Below are 22,359 nucleotides of genomic sequence, written 5' to 3'. Positions count from 1 at the left end.
AATGTACTGAAAATATTCTAACACTTTTTCTTTAGTTTTGTGGTTTTGAAATCATTTTAAAGAACTAACAACTATATAATCATTTAATAGATGAATATATTTTATTCTACTTTAATCCAGCCGTTGAAATATTTAAAAGGGGCTTTCTTTGAAAAGTAGCCAGTTCAGAGGCAGAGCTCAAAATCGAATCTGGAGTAAGGTATGATAATATCTGACATTTCAATACCCCTTTATAATTTACAAACCACTTCTACCCTTATCTTTTAAGGTTGTATTAGTTAGGTTTGGTTTGGCTGTAGTGAAGGAAAATGGAATATAACATTGCTCTAAGCAGAACAAAATTTCTCTGCCCCATAAAAGTCTAGATGAGTGGTCCAGGACAGGAATTGGATCCCGTGGTGCCAGAAACATAGGCTCTTTTTGTAGCCCTAACTTCATGGCCCAAGATAGTGAAATCTACAGTCCAGACAGAAGGGTGGAGAGGTAGTAAAGAGGACAAAGGCACACACTCTTACTATTTCTTAAGAACAGTTCCAGCTGCTACAAGACCCTTCCACATATATCCCATTATCCAGAATGTCATCACATGGCCACATCTAGTTGCATGAGAGGCTAGGATTATTCCAGTTTGACATGTGCCCAGATAAAAATGGGGAGTGGGATCAATTACAAATGAAGGAGAATGAATACTGGTGTTCAACCAGAAACCTTTGCCAGAAAAATAAATAGAGAAGGCATCATTATACTCATTATAAAAGAAAACAAAGGCCGGGCGCAGTGGCTCACACCTGTAATCCCAGCACTTTGGGAGGCTGAGGTGGGCGGATCACCTGAGGTCAGGAGTTCGAGACCACCCTGGCCAACATGGTGAAACCCCATCTCTACTAAAAATACAAAAATTAGCTGGGTGTGATGGCGGGCGCCTGTAATCCCAGCTACTCGGGAGGCTGAGGCAGAAGAATTGCTTAAACTCGGGAGGCGGAGGTTGGCAGTGAGCTGAGATCATGCCACTGCACTCCAGTCTGAGCAAAAGAGCAAGACTCTGTCTCAAAAAAAAAAAAAAAAAAAAAAAAAAAAAAAAAAAAAGGTACAACTATTTTCCTATTCAAGATGTTTGATTAAGCACATATCCTCCCTCCTGACATTTCACCAAAAAAAGAATAGTAAAGGGGAAAAAGGCATAAACTCATAACAGCAAAAAGCATGGAGAGGGGCTTCCATCAGAAGACAAATATTTTTAGCAAATTTCTGCCAGCCAAAAAGAGCATGCAAGAAATTTTGAAGTTTGTGGAAGAGGATGAAGTCAATCTGCCCAGCAGAACCTAGGAGAGCTTCTGGGCTTGAGTTGTCAGATAAGGCAGAGAAGAACAAAACTGGAACTAAAAAAGGGAGATATTAAAGATCTGTATATGAAACAATTGCTCCTCACTCCACCCACACGCACAGAGTACAAGACAGCCACAAAATTACCACCATTAAAAAGAAAAAAAAAGAAAAATATTCATCTATCTCTAAAGAAATTACACAATGGTCTGAAAACTGAGAAAGCTAGTATGGCTACTGGTACCACAGATAAGGTTAACAATAACTGAAAATGTCACTCTGAAAAAATAGAAATAGTTCAAGACAGAAGAGAACTTTTAAAAATATCATCAATAGCTTCAGAGTAAAGTGCCCATGTAATTTATCATCCTACCTGAGAAAATTTAAAGAATGATAACAATGAGCTACTAATAGCTATGCCAGGAAAATAAATATAAACCATGACTGTCTCCTATGAGCCAAGATATATAGATTTAAATAGGTATTGCATCCATAAATGAGAATAGGATGCTAAGAAAAAGAAAACTCAGAAGAGAAAACCTTACAATCGACACCACATAAATGCAAAGGATCATAAGAGATTACTATAAATAATTATACACCAACAAATTAGATAACCTAGAAGAAATGGATAAATTCCTGGGCACATACAACTTAACAAGACTGACTCATGAAAAATCAGAAAATCTGAACAACCCAATAATGAGAAAGGATATTGAACCTGTCAGGCCTCTGAGCCCAAGCTAAGCCATCATATCCCCTGTGACCTGCAAGTATACATCCAGATGGCCTGAAGTAACTGAAGAATCACAAAAGAAGTGAAAATGGCCTGTTCTTGCCTTAACTGATGACATTACCTTTGAAATTCTTCTCCTGGCTCACCCTGGCTCAAAAGCTCCCCCACTGAGCACCTTGTGACCCCCATCCCTGCCCTCTGGAGAACAACCCCTTTGACTGTAATTTTCCACTATCCACCCAAATCTTATAAAACGGCCCCACCGCTATCTCCCTTCGCTAACTCTCTTTTCGGACTCAGCCCGCCTGCACCCAGGTGAAGGAAACAGCCTTGTTGCTCACACAAAGCCTGTTCGGTGGTCTCTCCTCACGGACTCGAGTGAAAGAACCAGTAACAAAAAGTCTTCCATCACAGAAAAGCCCAGGACCTGACGTCTTCACTATTAATTCCACAAAACATTTAAAGAACTAATATCAATTCCTCTCAAACTCTTCCAAAAAACTGAAGAAATGTGAACATTTGCAAACACATTTTACAAAGCCAGCATTGCCCTTATACCAAAGCCAGACAAGGACACTACAAGAGAAGAAAATTACACCTTAATAACTTTGATGAATATAGATACAAAAATCCTCAACAAAATGCTGGCAAACCAAATTCAACAGCACATTAAAAAGATCATTTACCTTGATCAAGTGGAATTTATACCTGGGATGCAAGGATGTTTCAACATACACAAATTAATAAATGTGATACATCACCTTAACAGAATGAAAGACAAAAACCATACGACCATCTCAAAAGACAGAAAAAACACTTGAGAAAATTAAACATCCTTTCATGATAAGACCTTCAACAAATTAGGTATAGAAGAAATGTACTTCAACACAATAAAGCCCATCTACGACAAACCCACAGCTAACAACATATGCAATGGGAAAAGAGAAAAGCCATCCTCTAAGATCAGGAAGAGAACAAGGATGCCTGCTCTTGCCACTAATAATCAACATGGTACTGGAAGTCCTAACCAGAGCAATTAGGCAAGAGAAAGAAATAAAAGGCAATCAAATCAGAAAGAAAGAAGTTAAACGGTCTCTGTTTGTTATAACATGATCTTATATTTAGAAAAACCTAAAGATTCCACAAGGAAACCTGTTAGAATAAGCACATTCAGAAAAGTAGTAAAAGTAGTATGTTCAAAATCAACATAAAAAAACAGTTGTTTCAATCAGAAATGGAGAGAAAAATAAAATTAAATTAAAAATAAAAATAAACCAGTTCTGCTTTTATACATTAACAACAAACTGTACAAAAAAGAAACCGAGAAAACAATCACATTTACAATAGCTACAAAAAAATACTTAGGAATAAATTTAACCAAGGAGGTGAAAGATCTTACACTGAAAATGATGAAGCATTGATGAAAGAAGTGAAAGGAAACACAAATAAATAGAAAAATATCCTGTATTCATGGTTTGGAAGGATTAATCTCATTAAAATATTCATACTACCCAAAGTGATCTACAGATTCAGTGCAATCCCTATTATAATTCTAATAACATTTTTCAAAGAAATACAAAAAATCCTAGAATTCATATGGAAACACACAAAAAACAAAGAACCAAAAAAAATTGAGTGAAAAGAAAACTGAAGGTTTCACACTACTTGATTTCCAAATACACTATAAAGCTATAGTAATCAAAAAAGCATGATATTGGGGTATAAGCATAAAACCAATGTAACTGAATGAAGAATCCAGAAATAAATCCACACATTGATGATCAACTGATTTTCAACAAAGATGCCAAGAATACACAATGGGGAAACAATAGTCTCTTCAATAAATAATGTTGAAAAAACTGGATATAAAGATTTAGAAGAATGAGATTAGTCTTTTATTTTACACCATACACAAAATTAACTCAAAATGAATTAAAAACTTACATGTAAAACCTAAAACTATAAAACTACTAGAAGAATACATAGGGGGAAAGCTCAGTGACATTGGTCTGGTTAATAATTTTTTGAATATGATCCCAAAGGCAAGGGCAACAAAAGTATAAATACACAAATGGGATTACATCAAACTAAAAAGCTTCTTCACAGGAAACAGTCAACACAGCAAAGAAATAACTTACAAAATGGGAGAAAATATTTGCAAACCATACACCTGATAAGGGGTTAATATCCAAAATGCAAAAGGAATTTTATTTAGTAGTTAGGAAACAATAACTAAATTTAAAAGTGGGAAAAGGCCCTAAATAGACATTTCTCAAAAAAATACATACGAATGGCCAACAGGTATATGAAAAAAAGTTCAACATCTCTAGCCATCAGAGAAATGCAAATTAAAACCATAATGAGCTATTACCTCATACCTGTTAGGATGGCTATTACTAAAACAAAAATAAAAAATGAAAAAACAGAAAATAACAAGTGCTGGTGAGGATGTGGAGAAAAGGGAGCATTTGCACACTGTTGATAGGGTTGTAAATTAGTATAGCCATTATGGAAGACAGTATGGACATTCCTCCCAAAAAATAAAAATAGAATTACAAAACGATCCAACAACCCCACTACTAGCTGTATATTCCAAGGATGTAAAATCAGTGTGTTGAAGAGAAATCTACACTCCCACGTTCACTGCAGCATTATTCACAATAGCGAAGATATGGAGTCAATAAAAATGTCCATCAGTGGAGGAATGGATAAAGAACATGCAGTATATACACACAATGAAATATGATTTGGCCTTTAAAAAGAAGGAAATCTTGTCATTTATGACAAGATGGATGAACCTAGAGAACATTATGTTAAGTGAAATCAACTAAGCACAAAAAGACAAAAACCACATGATTTCACTTATATGTGGAATCTTAAAAAGCTGAACTCATAGAAGCAGAGAGTAAAATGATGGCTACCAGGGACTAGGGGTATAAGGGTGAGGATTGCAATATGTTGGTCAAAGGATCCAAAATTTCAGTTAGACAGGAGAAGTAAGATCAAGCGACCTATTGTACAGCATGGTGACTATAGTTAATAATAATGCCCTGTACACTTTGAAAATTGCTAAGAAAGTAGATTTTAAGTATACTCACCCCCCAAAATTATTTGAGGTTAAAAAATAAAAAGAGATCCAAGTGATGTTACAACAATTTTTTCATATTTCATGTAAATAAAGGCAGCATTTTGCATTGGGAAAAAATGGGTTATGAGCCCTCACAGAGGGACCAACTAGACAGGAAATTTTTGGTGCCTGTTCCTGGCTGTATCAGGAAGTCAACTCAGGTCAGGACTACATCAGCAGAGTGGAATAATGAAGGTCATTCTCTATTCTAGATAATTCACCTAAGAAGAAACATTTTGCCAGAATGATTTCTGGGAAAAATCAATTTGAAAGGGTATCGTGTACTTAGGAAGATCTGTAAGAGGGTTACAGTAAGCTAAGAGAAAACATAAAACTGAAGACAGGGTCTCTCCATGAAGATTTAAGCTTCCTTTTTTAACTTTTATTTTAAGTTCAGGGGTACATGTGCAGGTATATTACATAGATGAACTTGTGTCATGGGGGGCTGTCATACAGATTATTTCATCACCCAAGTATTAAGCCTAGTACCCATTAGTTATTTCTCCTGATTCTCTCCCTCCTCCCACCCTCCACCCTCTGATAGACCCCAGTGTGTATTGTTTCCCTCTATGTGTCCATGTGTTCTCATCATTTAGCTCCCACTTATAAGTGAAAACATGTGGTATTTGGTTTTCTATTCAGGTCTTAACTAACTGTAAACCAAACCTAAACATAGTAACTATTCTACTTCTCATAAGAGAAAATCAGGAAACAAAAGATGCATTTTCTTAATGAGTGCTTTATAACATTTGCAAAAAGTCTTTACAGACATAGTGAAGGCACAGTTAAGCCAATGTCTTGCTAAGTTATACAAAAATATGTAAGTATTTTGTGCAATGTCACGTAAGTTATCAGAGTTAAGTAAAAGCTAGCTATTCTTGTCAAGAGAAATACGAGGTTTGGGAGTTTATTTTCTATATAATTGTATATATTCTAGACTAAACGCTTTTTAATGCACCCCGATTCTCTTGGTGATGTATTTTGCCAAGCTTCAAGCTTTCACATTACATAGATAGATAGATAAATAGATAGATAGATAAGTAATTGTCTCTATCTTATTCCTAAATGCACATTTATGCTTGGTTTTAAGATGTTTAAATCATAAGTAAAGGCTCATAACCTGTTGCAATTCATTCATTCAAGAAACTACTTACTGTGACAATGCTTTAACACAGTGAGGGGTCAATATTTCTTTGTAAATCAATTATTCACATTCCATAGAATTAAGTGAGATTTAACATTGCAGCTGTAGCAGCATCTGTCAGGCATTTTTTATAAATTTTGAAAGAACTACACCTTTCCCCATAAAATCATCCATCCTAGAATTATGAATGAATGATAACAATAATTAAAATGTATATAGTGTCTTCAAGTTTGTTAAACACTTTTCTATACATAATATGGTGGTTCCACAGTCTGATTCAAAATCCTGGCTTACTATTTTATATTTCTGTGGCCTTTGGCAAGTTATTGAACTCCTCTGTTTATCAGTTTCCTCATCTGTAAAATGGAAATAATAATAACTGTGTAATAGGTTTATTATAAGGATAAAACAATGCTTACGCAATGTCCAGCACATAGTATGTGATACAGAAGTTTTTGCTATTATTATTATCTCATTTGTGACTCACAAAAACTCTGTGAACTAGACAGGGGAGAGATTTGTATCCATGTTACATAGGTAAGAAAATTGAGGCAGAAAGCTTTCATTCTGCTTTTTTCTTCTGGATTCTATAATGTATCCATTTATAAAGGGAATAATTATTCATTTATATAGGAACAAAATTCAAAGTTGAACTACTTAGTTTTGCTTACTTGTACAATAAAACAATGCTGGGAGTTATAATTTTTTTTAAAAAGTAAGCATTTTAAAACATTAGTCACTTAAAAATACGTATTGAGTCTCTATTATACAAAGGCACTTAGTGCTATAGAATTTTTTTAAAAAAAGAATTTGGAATTAGACCACATTTCACATATTTAGCCAAAATTTAACACATATAGAAATTATTTGTTTTGCATGCCAACAGTGGTAAAAATAAATTCTATAATGATGAGAGTATAAAAAATTACTTACTGGAGCAACATGTTCAATAAGGAAAGGATTTATTGTAAAATCCACTACCTCACTAGTAGTTTGTTTTAAATTTCACCACTCATGAAGGTGATGAGATCTCAGTCGACTTTCAGCCCTATGTAGTTTATTGGGAATCTCATTTAGTAATAGTTAAGATTTGAGTACGGGAGTAATGAATTCTAGGACTAACAGGGCAGGTTTGCATACCAAAGCCTGGATTACACCAGCTGGGTATTGTGGTCCTTAATGTATTTGTAAAAGGCTCATTTAAATAACGCTCTCTAATTCAGAATCCTCTAAACTTAAAATCTATCGTAAGTCAGAATCAAGTTGAGCAATTGTTTACCTTTTTACTCTCTGACTCTGCAAAGGAAGATTTTATGGAGAATAAGATCGTAAGGAAAGGCATGTTCTACATACTCAAAAGGAAACATTTAAAATGAACTTCTAGTCTCCTTAAAATACACATAAAACATGTCATTTCTTTCTTTTAATAAATATACCTTTTATCTTCTAATAAATATACCTTCTAGGTATATTTAGTATATAAATGTATACCTAGGTATATATATTTATTAAAACCAGGTTCATTGATTTGAAAGATAAAAGGTATATTTATCTTTTATATTTATTATTAATTACTAAAAGATAAAAGGTATATTTATTATATACCTTTTGGGGAGACAAACATTCTGTCCATAAGATTGATCTATAATTTTCATTTTCATATTGTCTTTGCTTTAAATATCTAGTTTCTACTTGATTCAAAACTACCTATCGGCATTTTCTATTTTCTCTAAAATATTTTGCATTTAATGGTGATTAATTGTTCCTTAAAAGTGTGATAAAACTTGTCTATAAAACTATCTGGGATTTTAAAATAAATTTTTAAAAGTAAGAATGATTTTTATAGGTAGTTTTAAAACTACTGATTATGATGGCAGCGGTGGCCCATCTGGAGATGCTGAGAAGATGCCAGCTGCAGTGCGGGAGGCATGGCCAGGGCTGCATGCTCCACTGGCCGAAGTCGGTGGGAGCCGGGAACAGGTGGGAGCCCCACCCCCTTCTCAGCTGGCAGGGCAGGAGCCCTGCACTCCCGGGTGTGAAAGTATGTTTAGTTCATAATATTAAACATGGTTTCTTTCTGGGTAGGGGAATTTGGTATGATTTTTTCCTTCTTGCTTTATGCTTCCAGTTTTCTATATTGCTTAAATTAAATAGTAGATATATAATTCTGATAAATAATAAAATTATTATTGTTAAAAGAGCTTTTAAAATAAATTTAAAAATACGACCAGCTTCTCTGCCATAAGTCTGGCTTGTTTTTGGTGAGGGATGTGGGAGTCAGCACGAAAGGGAAATTGTAGTACATGGGTCAAAGCAAAGACGAAAAGGGAGCAAGTAGACTCTTCCTGACCTTTCTGGCTAGTATTTTCTGAGTTCTTATCATGTGCCAGACTGTAAGACTAGCCCCATTGACAAGTCTTGCAGTGGCTTCTTCTATAAAAGCAGCAGCAACCTCAACAAAGAAGGAAATCCTGCCATATGATACGGTATGCATGAAACTTGAGGACATTATGCTAAGTAAAATAAGCCAGTCACAAAAGGGCAAATACTGCATGATTCCACTTACCTAAAGTATCAAACATAGTCAAACTCATAGAAGCAGAAAGTGGAATGACGGTTGCCAGAGGTTGGGCAGAAGGGGAAATGAGGAGTTGCTAACCAATGGGTATAGAGTTTCAGGCGTGCAAGATGAATGGGCACATTAACAAGTGTAATGTATACTCAAAACTTTGTTAAGAAGTTAGATTTCATGTTTTCTTTTTAACAATAAAGAAATTAGAGAGAGGACAAGATGGCCGACTAGATGCATACAAGTGGAACAGCTCCCCTGGAGGGACTGAGATGACTGGCATGCTTTTTTTTTGTTGTTGTTGTTTTAATAATTGTCTCATTTATTATCTTTCTTTTTTTTTCATATATACTTTAAGTTCTAGGGTACATGTGCACAACGTGCAGGTTTGTTACATATGTATACATGTGCCATGTTGGTGTGCTGCACCCATTAATTCTTCATTTACATTAGGTATATCTCCTAATGCTATCCCTCCCCACTCCTCCCACCCCACGACGGGCCCCAGTGTGTGATGTTCCCCATCCTGTGTCCAAGTGTTCTCATTGTTCAATTCCCACCTATGAGTGAGAACATGCGGTGTTTGGTTTTCTGTCCTTGCGATAGTTTGCTGAGAATAATGGTTTCCAGCTTCATCCATGTCCCTACAAAGTCATGAACTCATCCTTTTTTATGGCTGCATAGTGTTCCATGGTGTATATGTGCCACATTTTCTTAATGACTGGCATGCTTTAAACAGATCTTCAGAGGGAAGGTGCTGAGAGTGGATGGAGGGAAGACACAGAAGCTCAGCTGAAGAGGGAGAAAGCTGGCACCTGTAGGGCCAACTCTACTGGGAGGTTGATGGCGTTTGATGCGTCCCCAGGCATTTTCTGCTTCACTGCTTCTCATGATTGGCTGTGATATGACTGGCCAGTACCCAAACTCTAGAATAAGCTAGAGAAACTCTAGGAAAAAACTTTAGATTTAAGGTTTCCATTTCTATGGATTTGGGGTTTTGTCTTTTGTTTTTTGGGGTTTTTTTGAGTCAAGGTTTCACTCTGTTGCCCAGGCTGGAGTGCAATGGCAAGATCTCGGCTCACTTCAACTTCAACCTCCCAGGCTCAAGTGCTTCTCCCACCTCAGCCTCCCGAGTAGCTGGGACTACAGGCACTCCTCACCATGCCCAGCTATTTGTATTTTTTGTAGAGATGGTTTTGCCATGTTGCCCAGGCTGGTCTCAAACTCCTGAATTCAAGCAATCCACCCACCTCAGCCTCCCAAAGTGCTAGGATTTTTGGGGGTTTTTTTGAGTCAAGGTCTCACTCTGTTGCCCAGACTGGAGTGCAATGGTGAGATCTCGGCTCACTTGAACTTCAGCCTCCCAGGCTCAAGTTGCTGCGTGTGGTATGAGCCACCACACCCAACCAGGTCTCCATTTCTTTCCCACAGCAACCTCCCATATTATTCATTTAAAAAAATTTCTCATTAACTTTAAAGGACATATTATATGATAACATAGTTACTGTGGCTTAACAGCCATCAGGACATCATAAATCAGTCTCCTGAAATGCACATTCTAGAGGAATATATTGAGTGCATATCTATAAACACATAGCCACAACAAAACAGACTCTCTGAGCTTGAGTACTTAAAAAACAATGGAGGAATTTGGAGGCAATTCCAATGAGAAAATTACAAAATTTTATATCTCCCACTTCCTGAGGTGATAACATTAATACCTGCAACAGCAATGTTGGCCTTCCCGTACTCTACAGACAAAATTGAAAACTAAAGGCTCTGTTCAATTGATTCAAGATAATTATTAAATTTTAAAATGAAGCAGTTTAATCTGTTTAAAAATAGAAGCTCCAGGATAGACCTTTAAATTAAAATATATTTTTGTCCTTGTAAAGAAAACTTTACAAAAAAAGTTGTATTTATTATAGAATTAAAATGGTATGAATTAGCAATATTATATTTTAGAAAAATAAAAAGAATTGAAATCGATCATGTTTGTTTCTGAACCTGTCTTATAGAATTTCTCACTTTATTTCTCAAGTTGTAAGAATATGTTCACGTTGCAAGGCAGTTAGTAGACAACTGGCTGCTTGGGGACAGGACTTCTGTCTTATCCATCTTTATAGTCCATAGAGCCAAAACCTGGAGTATGACATCGAATAAATAGCTACTGATTAACAAATGGTGCTTCACAGAATATTAACCTAGATTCTCCAAAATTTGAGACATCTCATACAATTTAGAAAAGTACACAGGCATGAGAATGGGTTTACACAGCTTAATATAATTACAAACAAGTACTATACCATAAGTCTTATTAATTCAAACACTGGCCAGGCGCGGTGGCTCACGTCTGTAATCCCAGCACTTTGGGAGGCCGAGGCAGGCAGATCAAGACGTCAGGAGTTCAAGACCAGCCTAGCCAATATGGTGAAACCCCATCTCTACTAAAAATACAAAAATTAGCTAAGCGTGGTGGCACACACCTGTAATCCCAGCTACTCGGGAGGCTGAGGCAGGAGAATCGCTTGAACTCAGGAGGTGAAGGTTGCAGTGTGCCAAGATCGCGCCATTGCACTCCAGCCTGGGTGACAGAGCAAGACTCCGTCTCAAAAACAGAAATTCAAACACCACATGTGAATATTAGATTAATGATCTGGAGCAGCAAAATAGAAGAATAAAATGTGTTAACACTGAAACACAAGAAGTGGATTGCGTCAAATTGAAAAGATGTAAAGCTTTTGGTTTGGAAAACTCATTACCTTACTCATTTCAGCTACAAGTGAAAAGGCATATTTTCCGAAGGCACAAGTAACAGCAAACAGATTCCCACTGATGGGTTTTTTGCTCTCAACACAAAATTATACAAATACTTAAAACCTGAGACAGTCAACAAATTGAATAATTCAGGCAAAAGATTACATACAGTGCCAATTTTCTTTCAGAACCAGAGAAAAAAGTAAATTACACAGTTTGGGTTTTTTTGGTTTTTTGATTTTTGTTTTGACTTTCATCTGAGCCTTTGACTTTTAAAAGATCATTTTGACCAGTATTGTTTTTACAATGCTGTTAACATGCTACTGTTTTGCTTGTTTTCCTTTTTTTCTCTCTGTGAATCAAAGGTATTATTAGGCTGTTCTTCCTAAAGAGGAAATTGTGATAATGAAGCTGGAGAGAAAAAATTTGAGCCACAAACCCTTTTGATGTGACTGTTTGACTCTCACTTGCTGTATGTATTAATATGGCATAAACATATAAGTTTTGGGGGCATTTGTCACCCAGGGGATATTGCAGGATTCATTTAGGAGAGAGGGTCAGGAGTCTTGCCAAGACATCTTTGAAAAAGGAAATCTAGGACTGTACCCAAAGGAGAGTGAAACAGTCACTGTTCCATTACTGCTTTCAGAAGCCTAGTTCTGCAGATGACTGAGTTTGCTCTTTCTGGGAGGAACCCAATACATCCTAGGGAAAGAATCATCTAAAGATGGAATGAGGAGGAAGGGAAGGAAATCAGGGAAAAGAGAAGAAGAGAGTCCATTCTTATATTCGAGCTACTTTTCTCTCTCTAGAATTGTGCAAGTCTTTACTAGAATGCTGACAACCAAACAAGCATGCAACAATTACTTAAATGTTGCACTCATTCTTGCTTAGATGTTGCTGTTAGCCAGAAGCCCATGTCTGAATCTCATAATTGTTCTTTCAGAATAAAGGATGTGATTTAATATATAGAGGAGAGAAACCAACTGGACCTGAACAATGGGGGTCTAACACTAGTGTCCACCAGAGCACATGGGAATGGCGTCTAGAGGTCATGACTACAGTGACTTTTGGACTATCACTAAGACCTTGAGAAGCAGCTTAGGCAGACTTCAGACCCTCCAAGGTACCAACAAAATATTTTTTTCCTCTACAGCAGGTGCCCATAATCAGAATCCAAAGAACCAATGGCCCCTACATAAAATTTAGGCTATGAACTTGTATGGGGAAAAAATAACATCTCCATTTCCAATAACACCCAACTGAAATTTAGTATAATTAAATTGCCAATGTAGGCAACAACTATAGAAAAAATTAGAAATCAGATATTTCCATAAATATAGAGTTGTTACAAACATTTCAAGATATTATTTATGCTCGTCCCTATTATAAAATAATGGTTATAGGTCGAGCACAGAGGCTCACGCCTGTATTCCCAGCACTTTGGGAGGCTGAGGCAGGTGGATCACTCAAGGTCAGGAGTTTGAGACCAGCCTGGCCAACATCCTTAATGGGTAAGAGATTTACCAGATTTCAGATATCTAATTAGACTCCCTTTCTCAAACTCTCCTCTAAGATAGTTGCCTGATGAGTAGTAATCCAGGTAAAACTCCAAGGCCTGCTCTGATCCTCTTAGCTGCATATTCTTTTTTTTTTTTCTTTTTTTTTTTTCTTTTTTAGATGGAGTTTTGCTGTTTCACCCAGGCTGGAGTGAAGTAGTGCGATCTCGGCTCACTGCAACCTCCGCCCCCAGGTTCAAGTGATTCTCCTGCCTCAGCCTCCCGAGTAGCTGGGATTACATGTGTTTGCCACCATGCCTGGATAATTTTTGTATTTTTAGTAGAGACAAGGTTTCACCATGTTGGTCAGGCTGGTCCCGAACTCTTGACCTCAGGTGATCCACCTGCCTCGGCCTCCCAAAGTGCTAGGATTACAGGTGTGAGCCACCGTGCCTGGCCAGCTGTATATTCTTGTAGAGCTCATGTTAAAGCTAATGAAAACATCTCATGTTAAAAACATAAAACTAAGAAGAAAGAACAACCTAAGGGTTTTGAATTGGTGCATAAGCTTTCTACACCCAGTAACTTTTGGGTATGAGTTTAGGGCATTTCGGTCCATGTCTAGTTATCAATGTAAATAAATCACTGCAATTTAGACAGCATCATGGTCATCATCCAAATCATTTTTTCTTCAGAAAGAAGACAATGTAGTTCACTGAGGGGGGAAAAGCTAGATATAAAGTGAATTCCCATTATTGGGGAAATGGTTGAAATAAATTATGGTATAATGAAAACATGGAATACTATTTAGTCATTATAACAATAGATTAGAATTAAGCTATTGCCTTGAAGATATTAACTTGAAGTAGTCTTGGATGGGAAAGATATTTTGTAAAAAAAAAAAAAAGTAATAAAAACAATGACCCAAATCCTCTATGTGAATATTATCCTGTGTACATGTATGTGTATATGTTCATATAAGATTGTAAGAGGATGGAGAAAACTATAAAATCATACATATTTGGCTATTAGGTTCTTCTTAGGCAGAGGAAAGGAGAAGAAATGAAGGAATTTATGCAAAAATGGGAAATAAAAACTTCAATTACAAATAACATATATATCATAATCACATTCATACATTATATAAAAGAGAAAAATCAATTCCCCATATTGAAGGAAATGAAAAAGAAGAAATCAGAGTGAATAAGTAAAGTAAAAACAATTGAGGAGTAGGAAATAATCCCAGAATAGCAAAGTAAGATCCTCCAAAAATCTACTCCTCCACAAAAGCAGTGAAAACACTGGGAAAAAAAACTGTCAAAGTTAATTTTTTTTTTACTAGAGAGCATCTGGAAAGATGGTGGGATAGAAAACACCAGCAATCTGTCTCCCCACCTAGACAACAATTGCACTGGCAGAATCTGTCTGATATAACTATTTTGGAACTCTGGATTCTATTGAATGTTTGAAAGTTTCAGAGGTGGGACAGAGCAGTTAAAGGAACAGAGTTTTTGTTTGTTATTGAAGTTAAACTGGTATAAATTCAAGTTAGAGTGCTATAACTTTAAGATGTTAAATATGATCCCAAAGGTAACCATAAATAAAATAGCTATCGAATATATATAATCCTTTGAGATTTTATATATATATATATATGACAAAGGAAATGAAAAAGGAATTTAAATGTTTCAATATTAAAAAAAAAACTAAACACAAAAGAAGGCAGTAATCCAGGAAATGAGGGATGAAAAAAAGCTACAAGGTATATAAAAAACAAATAGCAAAATGACAGAAGTAGGTCTTCATCAGTAATTACTTTAAATATTAATGGATTAAATTTGTTCAATCAAAAGACAGAGATTGGCAGAATGGGTTTAAAAAACCATAATCCAACTATATGCTGTCTACCACAGACTCACTTTAGATTCAAAGACACAAATAGCTTGTAAGTGAAAGGATACATAAAAATATTCCCTGCAAATAATAACCAAAAGAAGAGAGTGGGATGACTCGCTTATGATGGTTTGACTTTTATAATTTTTCAACTTTACAATTGTGCAAAAGTGACACACATTTAATAGAAACTGTATTTTGAGTACTCATATAACCATTCTGTTTTTCACTTTCAGTAAGGTGTACAATAAAATACACGAGCTGTCCAATATGTTATTATAAAATAGGGTTTGTATTAGATGGTTTGTCCAACTGTAGGCTAATGTAAATGTTCTGAGCACATTTAAGGTGAAGGCTAAGCTAAGCTACAATGTTCTATAGGTTCGATGTATTAAATGTATTTTTGACTTACAATAGTTTCAACTTACAATGGGTTTATAAGGATATAACTCCATAATAAGTTGAGGAGAATCAGTATCCACAAAATAGGCTTTAAATCAACAACAGTGGCTGGGCGCAGTGGCTAACTCCTGTGATCCCAGCACTTTGGGAGGCCGAGGTCAGGAGATCAAGACCATCCTGGCCAACATGGTGAAACCGTGTCTCTAGTAAAAATACAAAAATTAGCCAGGCATGGTGGCATGCGCCTGTAGTCCCAGCTACTCAGGAGGCTGAGGCAGGAGAATCGCATGAACCTGGAAGGCAGAGGTTGCAGTGAGCCGAGATCATGCCACTGCACTCCAGCCTGGGCAACAGAGCAAGACTCCGTCTCAAAAAAAGAAAAATAAATCAAAAATGGTTAGAAGAAATAAAGAAGGACATTATATATTAATAAAAGTTTCAATATAAGAAGAAGATATAACAATTGTAAATATTTACACACCTAATGACAGACCATCAAAATATCTGAAGCAAAAAATTGATAGAACTGAAAGAAGGCCAGGCGCAGTGGCTCATGACTGTAATCTCAGCACTTTGGGAGGCCAAGGTGGGCAGATCACTTGAGGTCAGGAGTTCAAGACCAGCCTGGCCAACGTGGCAAAACCCTGTCTCTACTAAAAATACAAAAATTAGCCAGGCATGGTGGCGTGTGCTTGTAATCCCAGCTACTCAGGAGACTGAGTCAGGAGAATCGCCTGAACCCAGGAGGTGAAGGTTGCAGTGAACTGAGATCGTGCCACTGCACTCCAGCCTGGGCAACAGAGCAAGACTCCATCTCAAGAAAGAAAAAAGGAAAAGAAACAGACAAATGTACAATAATAGTTGGAGACTTGAATACCCCACTCTCAATAATGGATAGAACAACTAGACTGAAGACAAGTAAGGAAACAGAAATAACACAATTCCACTTCTAGGTATAAACCCAAGACAACCAGAAACGTTTTCACACAAAAACCTGCACGTGAATATTCACAGAAGCATTATTGATAATAGTTTTAAAAAATGTATATGCAATCCTAATTTCCAACAATGGATAACTGGATAAAGAAAATGTGATAGAGCCATATGAAGGAATATTACTCAGCACTAAAAAGAAATGAAATACTGACACATGCTATATCACAGATGCATTCTGAAAACATCATGCAAAATAAAAGAAGGCAGATACAAAGGACCACATATTGTCTGATGCTTTTTATATAAAAGTTTCAGAATAAGAAAATCCATAGAGATTGAAACTAGATTAGTTTTGGCCAGGAGCTGAGGGAAAGGGGAAATAAGGGACAGGGAATATGCCTTTTTTTTTTTGCAATGATGAGAATATTCTAAAATTAGATAGTGGTGATGGTCTGAAATAGAAGATTCAGGATCAGGTTATCAAAGATGTGATAAGAGAACAGAACACTTTAAGCTTTCAGCACATCAATTTACTCTCTTGTCACTTTAACTCCTCATCAGAGTTACTAGGTTATTTTATTGTGTTCCATATTATCTTTTACCCAAAAGGTCTTGGTTGGCAAAAGTTTCCCCTTTCCTTAAAGTTAAATATATATTTAAATAGTTATAAAATACATAAGGAAAAAATGGTGAAAATAAAAACCCAGATATAGAATACAACCTAGAAAAAGTCCTTGCTGAAACATAGTATGAACATTAACTATGGGCCTTTTCCTTTTTCACATTATAATTTGTTTTCAAAATGTAACTAATGTTAACTCCAGAAGTACCAGATGTCACATAAAGCTTATTTCACTTTCACAAAACCTAACTGTACTACATAGTGTAATATGGGGGTATTCTGGTTAAAGCTTTACAAAATGCAGGATTCTATGTCTTGGCATAACATGAAGAACCCCCAAGAAAAATGTCTTAGGGAAAGACTATTTCTTGGTATTTTCCTACCCAGGATATTTGGGTAGAATAGAATGAATGTCTGGCCATTGTATTTTTGGACTGAAGTATATTTAAATAGCTTTTACATACGCCAGGAATTGAAAATAACATCTTAATTTGAGCATAATAAAAGAGGAGGATAAAAATAAACTCTCTGCTCAGTGTTAGTACAGATCTAAGACATTAAATGATATTTTAAGTAAAATTGGTGAAATAAACATCAAGTCATAGAAGTGTGATCAGGCACTTCTAGCAAAAGTGATAAATCATATATTAAAATTTAAAATGACTATAGTTCATTTATTCATTCAGCTAATATTTTATTACACATTGACTATATAGCAATAAAAACAACAACAAAATAATCTACTCTTTCTTCTCTCCCAGAACTTAAAATTTGTTTAATAATGTTACGGCAAAGAAAACAATAAGATTAAATGATGATGAAAAACTTGAAAGAGCACTGATCTTGGAGTCCTAAGATCTGAATCAAAATTTCATGTCTACTAATTACTAGGCAAGTGATACTGGATACATCAACTAATTTCTCTAAGCCTCAAATTCACACCGTGAAAAATGGGGTATGCTACTACCTGTCTGGTGTATTTCATCAGTTAATTATAAGGATCACAGAGAAAATATTCAAACATTCCCTAAAAACTCTAAAAGTTCTATAATCACAGGCTTGCATTATTACTGAAATGTATGGAAAGCTATCCAATTTCTTGCAATAAATAATTTTAGTTGATATTAACAGTATACTGAGAGTCTATGTGGCCAGACAGGAAAGACTAATGCTAACTGTCAAGTACATTAACAATATAAAATGACACATATGCTAGGATTTTGGCCTTTCTCCATTTAGCCATTCTAATTTGACCTGGATTTCCTCTACATGTCAATTTATGCTCATATTCACAAGCAATGTTCCAATCATAGGAAGAGCAAATGAGTCAGACAGACTTCTATCAAACTTCCAATCTGAGCAATAACAGCCACATGTTTCTCTACTCTTCAGGACATGTATTTGTCAATCCTGTTTGAATCTTAACAAATAATGGAACTTTCAAAATAAAGACAAATGCACTTAGTAGAAGAAAATAACAATTACTGTAATTGCAACCACATTAACTTGACTGAGTTTTTGTTTAAATTACTTCTGTACTTCTGATGAAAAACACTGTTCTTAAGAATAATGAAGTGCTTAAGACATGACTGAAAAATAAAACCTCACAATTAAACCCATGAGGAAAATAAATTTAACTTGGCATAATTCTGGTTTGCAAAAATACTGTCAGGTAATGAACCCAAATCCATATGAATCACTGGTAAACACTATGCACAACAAACAGTTAATACCTATAGGTGCTCTGTGAAACAGTGGAATCCAAACTGTCTGTCTCTTTTGGGTTGGAGAAATAGAATAATCCTGCTTTTCCTCAAACACTGGCAAACATATACTATGATAGCTAAAAGTCAACTTAATCCTTCCTTTCCTGGCTCAAAATAAAAATAAATACGCCATCTCAGACTTAAGATGTGATATCCCTTTGTGGGTTTTCATGAAAGAGAGAGAAACACACAAGAAAATGATCATGGTTGGATGGGCTTTGTGTAATTTTCAATCACATAACCTTGTTTTAGAAAGTAGAAATGAAGAGCCAAGACAACTATGGAGAAAATTCTGGCAGTGGCTGTACTGTGCTCTGATTATTTTTTATTAGCATTGGTCGTATCACACCCAAAGCTTCTTGCCATTTTCCATACAAATCCACTCCCACCGAGTATTCTGTATTCCGGAAGGGCAGTAACTTTATCAAAAGGTAGAGTCACATTCCAGAGCATATCATCTGTCACCTCTCACCAACTCACCACGCCCCATGTCCACACTTTCTGTCTTTTCTCTCTCCCAGCTCTTCTGGAATAACTAACAAATCCTTCCCTTTGCCCTCATGCAGAAGAGTTTGGCACATGCCATTTTTCTCAAGGTGTGATTTTTTTTTTTTGTCATTCACCAACATGTAAAATAAATTTTACAGCCAATAATAGCAGGTGAAAAGGGAAGCAAGATGAAAAAAGGACACACGAATGTCTCAAAAGGAAATAGGGGGCTGGGTGCAGTGGCTCATGCCTGTAATCCCAGCACTTTGGGAGGCCGAGGCAGGTGGATCATGAGGTTAGGAGTTCAAGACCAGCCTGACTAACATGGTGAAACCCTGTCTCTACTAAAAATACAAAAATTAGCCAGGCATGGTGGCGCATGCCTGTAATCCCAGCTACTCAGGCGACTGAGGCAGGAGAATCACTTGAACCCAGGAGGTAGAGATTGCAGTGAGCTGAGATTGTGCTACTGCATTCCAGACTAGGAGACAGAGAGACTCCATCTCAAAAAAAAAAAAAAAAAAAAAGGTAAATAGGGGGATAGCTCCCATTAAATCACTCAGCATCCTGTTACTGAATTGGTCCTCCTGCAAGGGACCAACCACAAAGTCAGTGACTTAACTTACTTATTAACTCAAAATAAGTAACTTAAAACTTCAAAAACTTCAAAGCTGAAGCGCAAACTTTCACAGATGAACCACTACAAAATCAATGCCACTATACTGGGGCAAGCAGCATAAATTTTCAGACCTCAGAAATATTGAATGGCATTGATACGTTTTCATTTCTTACTCAGTCCTACCTGAACATCTGGGCTGATGGCATTTCATGTTTAAGAATAGGGCACTCAGCAGGGCGCGGTGGCTCACGCCTGTAATCCTGGCACTTTGGGAGGCCGAGGCGGGCGGATCACTTGAGGTCAGGAGTTCGAGACCAGCCTGGCCAATATGGTGAAACCCCATCTCTACCAAAACTACAGAAAAAAAAATTAGCTGGGCGTGGTGGCGGGCGCCTGTAATCCCAGCCACTCAAGAGGCTGAGGCAGGAGAATTGCTTAAACCTGGGAGGCGGAGGTTGCAGTGAGGTCAGATTGCACCACTGCACTTCAGCCTGGGTGACAAGAGCAAAACTCCGCCTGAAAAACAACAACAACAACAACAACAACAAACAAAATAGGGCACTCAGCTACTCTTACCAGGTAACTGAGTGGAGATTTTCCTGTGTGACCGGCAAGTGATTGTGAACTAAAAGCATTGGTTGCCAAACTTAAAAACCTACCTGTGGGACATTAAAAGCCTCTAGCATGTATCACCTTTGGACTTACTTGTATTCCTGTGACTTTGGTCCCCTGGGAGAGAAGCATCCGTAGTCCAGGCTGGAACGTGTTGGTCGGGATGTGCAGTAGACACCACAGTGCTCTGGTTATAAATTGTATTTGTAAGAATAACATCGGACCCTTGGATTTCACCATCAGTGACCAAAGGTTCACTCCCATTTGATTTAAAATAGACCTTTTGTAATGTTCCTGAAAGACAAAAACAAACACACAAAAAAACCTATTTTTGAAACATTACTAGAAGTGTTTATTTTAAAAAACATTAAGAAAACTCTAGAGCTACTTTCCCTATGTCATTCTAACCAGGTAAACACAAAGACGAAGATGAAAGCCGTAATAGTGACCTCCTTCTTGGGGTCAACAACCACAAAACCAAGAGTTTCTCTTCTACCACAAATCACACAGCCCTGTGATGAAACATGGCTTTCTCAAGAGCTTACGGTTTAGAAACTGGGTCTCCTATCAAGGTTTCCTGGTGCTTCAAAAATGTAGGGTAATTCTACCTCACCTGAGACTCACCACACAATAAAATGTGGTGAATCTCACAGCATTCTCTTTCACTTCCTTAGTTTCTTAATCTCACCGGTCATTGTTTGCTACTCAGGACCCAGGACATGTGCTCTACCTCTCTCTGTATCTGTCATCAAAGGACACAATGGTGCTTGCCATCAGCTTTATATTTCCCACATTTTGCACTAATTTTCAGTAAACTATGCATCACACACAAATAAAAAATAAGAGGGCTCATACATTTATCAAAACTTGTATCATAGGAACCAAAAAAAAAAAAAACCTCTAAAGCACAAACTAAAAGAAGAAACTAATTATCTTCATCTTCGACCAGAAAATAAAAATGTAATTATATGAAATAAGAAATACTCATTTAAAAAATTTATTTCCATAGGTTATTGGGGAACAGGTGGTGTTTGGTAACATGAGTAAGTTCCTTAGTGGTGATTTGTGAGATTTTGGTGCACCCATGCACCATGCAAAGTTTGGCACATGCCATGAGCAGTATACACTGCACCTAACTTGTAGACTTTTACCCCAACCCTCTTTCCACACTTTCCCCGAGTCCCCAAAGTTCATTGTGTCATTCTTATGCCTTTGCATCCTCATAGCTTAGCTCCCACTTATGAGTGAGAACATACGATGTTTGGTTTTCCATACTCATTAAACTAAGATTATCAACTGGCCACTTTCTCAAGGTATCCATTCATTGACAAAACAAAGAACCAAACCTAAGATTATTGAAAACCACCTTGCTTTGTCTTTAGGAAGAAACATTTGAAAACTTTGAAAGAGATCGTGTATTTTTAACTCAGTCAAAATAGACAGCAGATTGTGTTTCCAGAATATCGCACTGTACTTGAGCATGCCACGAAAATAAATGAATGTGATATTGACCCATCGATAGAAATAGCCAAGGGAGATTTTCTTTTCTAAAAGCATTTACAGTGAATGCTCTAATTGGCTCTCACTTTTCTAAATAGTCCCAAGGACCATTAAAAATAAAAGAAACATAAATAAAATGTTTAATATCAGTCTATGGAAAAAATTTCTCTACATATGCTTGACACTTGGAAAACATTAACTACAAATAAAAATAGAAAAGCAGCTGTTTCTAGCTAACTGAGATCAACAGTTTCCTCTGCCAAAAGATTGTAAATAAAACATTGAAGCATAAAAGCTAAATCATGACCATGTAATGCGGGTAACATGCTCTCCAAACCGTCTGTGTGATCATGAGCAAAAGTCAA

The 22,359-nt window shown here is 36.5% G+C and overlaps 1 protein-coding gene across 2 annotated transcripts in view; it reads right to left on the bottom strand.

The window, feature by feature from the left end:
* CORIN (corin, serine peptidase) overlaps positions 1-22,359 on the bottom strand; it is a 242,760-nt gene that overhangs the window by 170,918 nt on the left and 49,483 nt on the right. For both annotated transcript variants that reach the window (XM_003816014.6, XM_063603826.1), the window contains exon 3: positions 20,588-20,788. In XM_003816014.6, the coding sequence (XP_003816062.5) occupies positions 20,588-20,788 (201 nt within the window). The remainder of the gene's footprint in view (positions 1-20,587; positions 20,789-22,359) is intronic.

Source organism: Pan paniscus, chromosome 3 (assembly GCF_029289425.2).
Source record: "Pan paniscus chromosome 3, NHGRI_mPanPan1-v2.0_pri, whole genome shotgun sequence".
Taxonomy (NCBI): Eukaryota; Metazoa; Chordata; class Mammalia; order Primates; family Hominidae; genus Pan; species Pan paniscus.
This window is presented reverse-complemented; position numbering and strand designations above follow the sequence as displayed.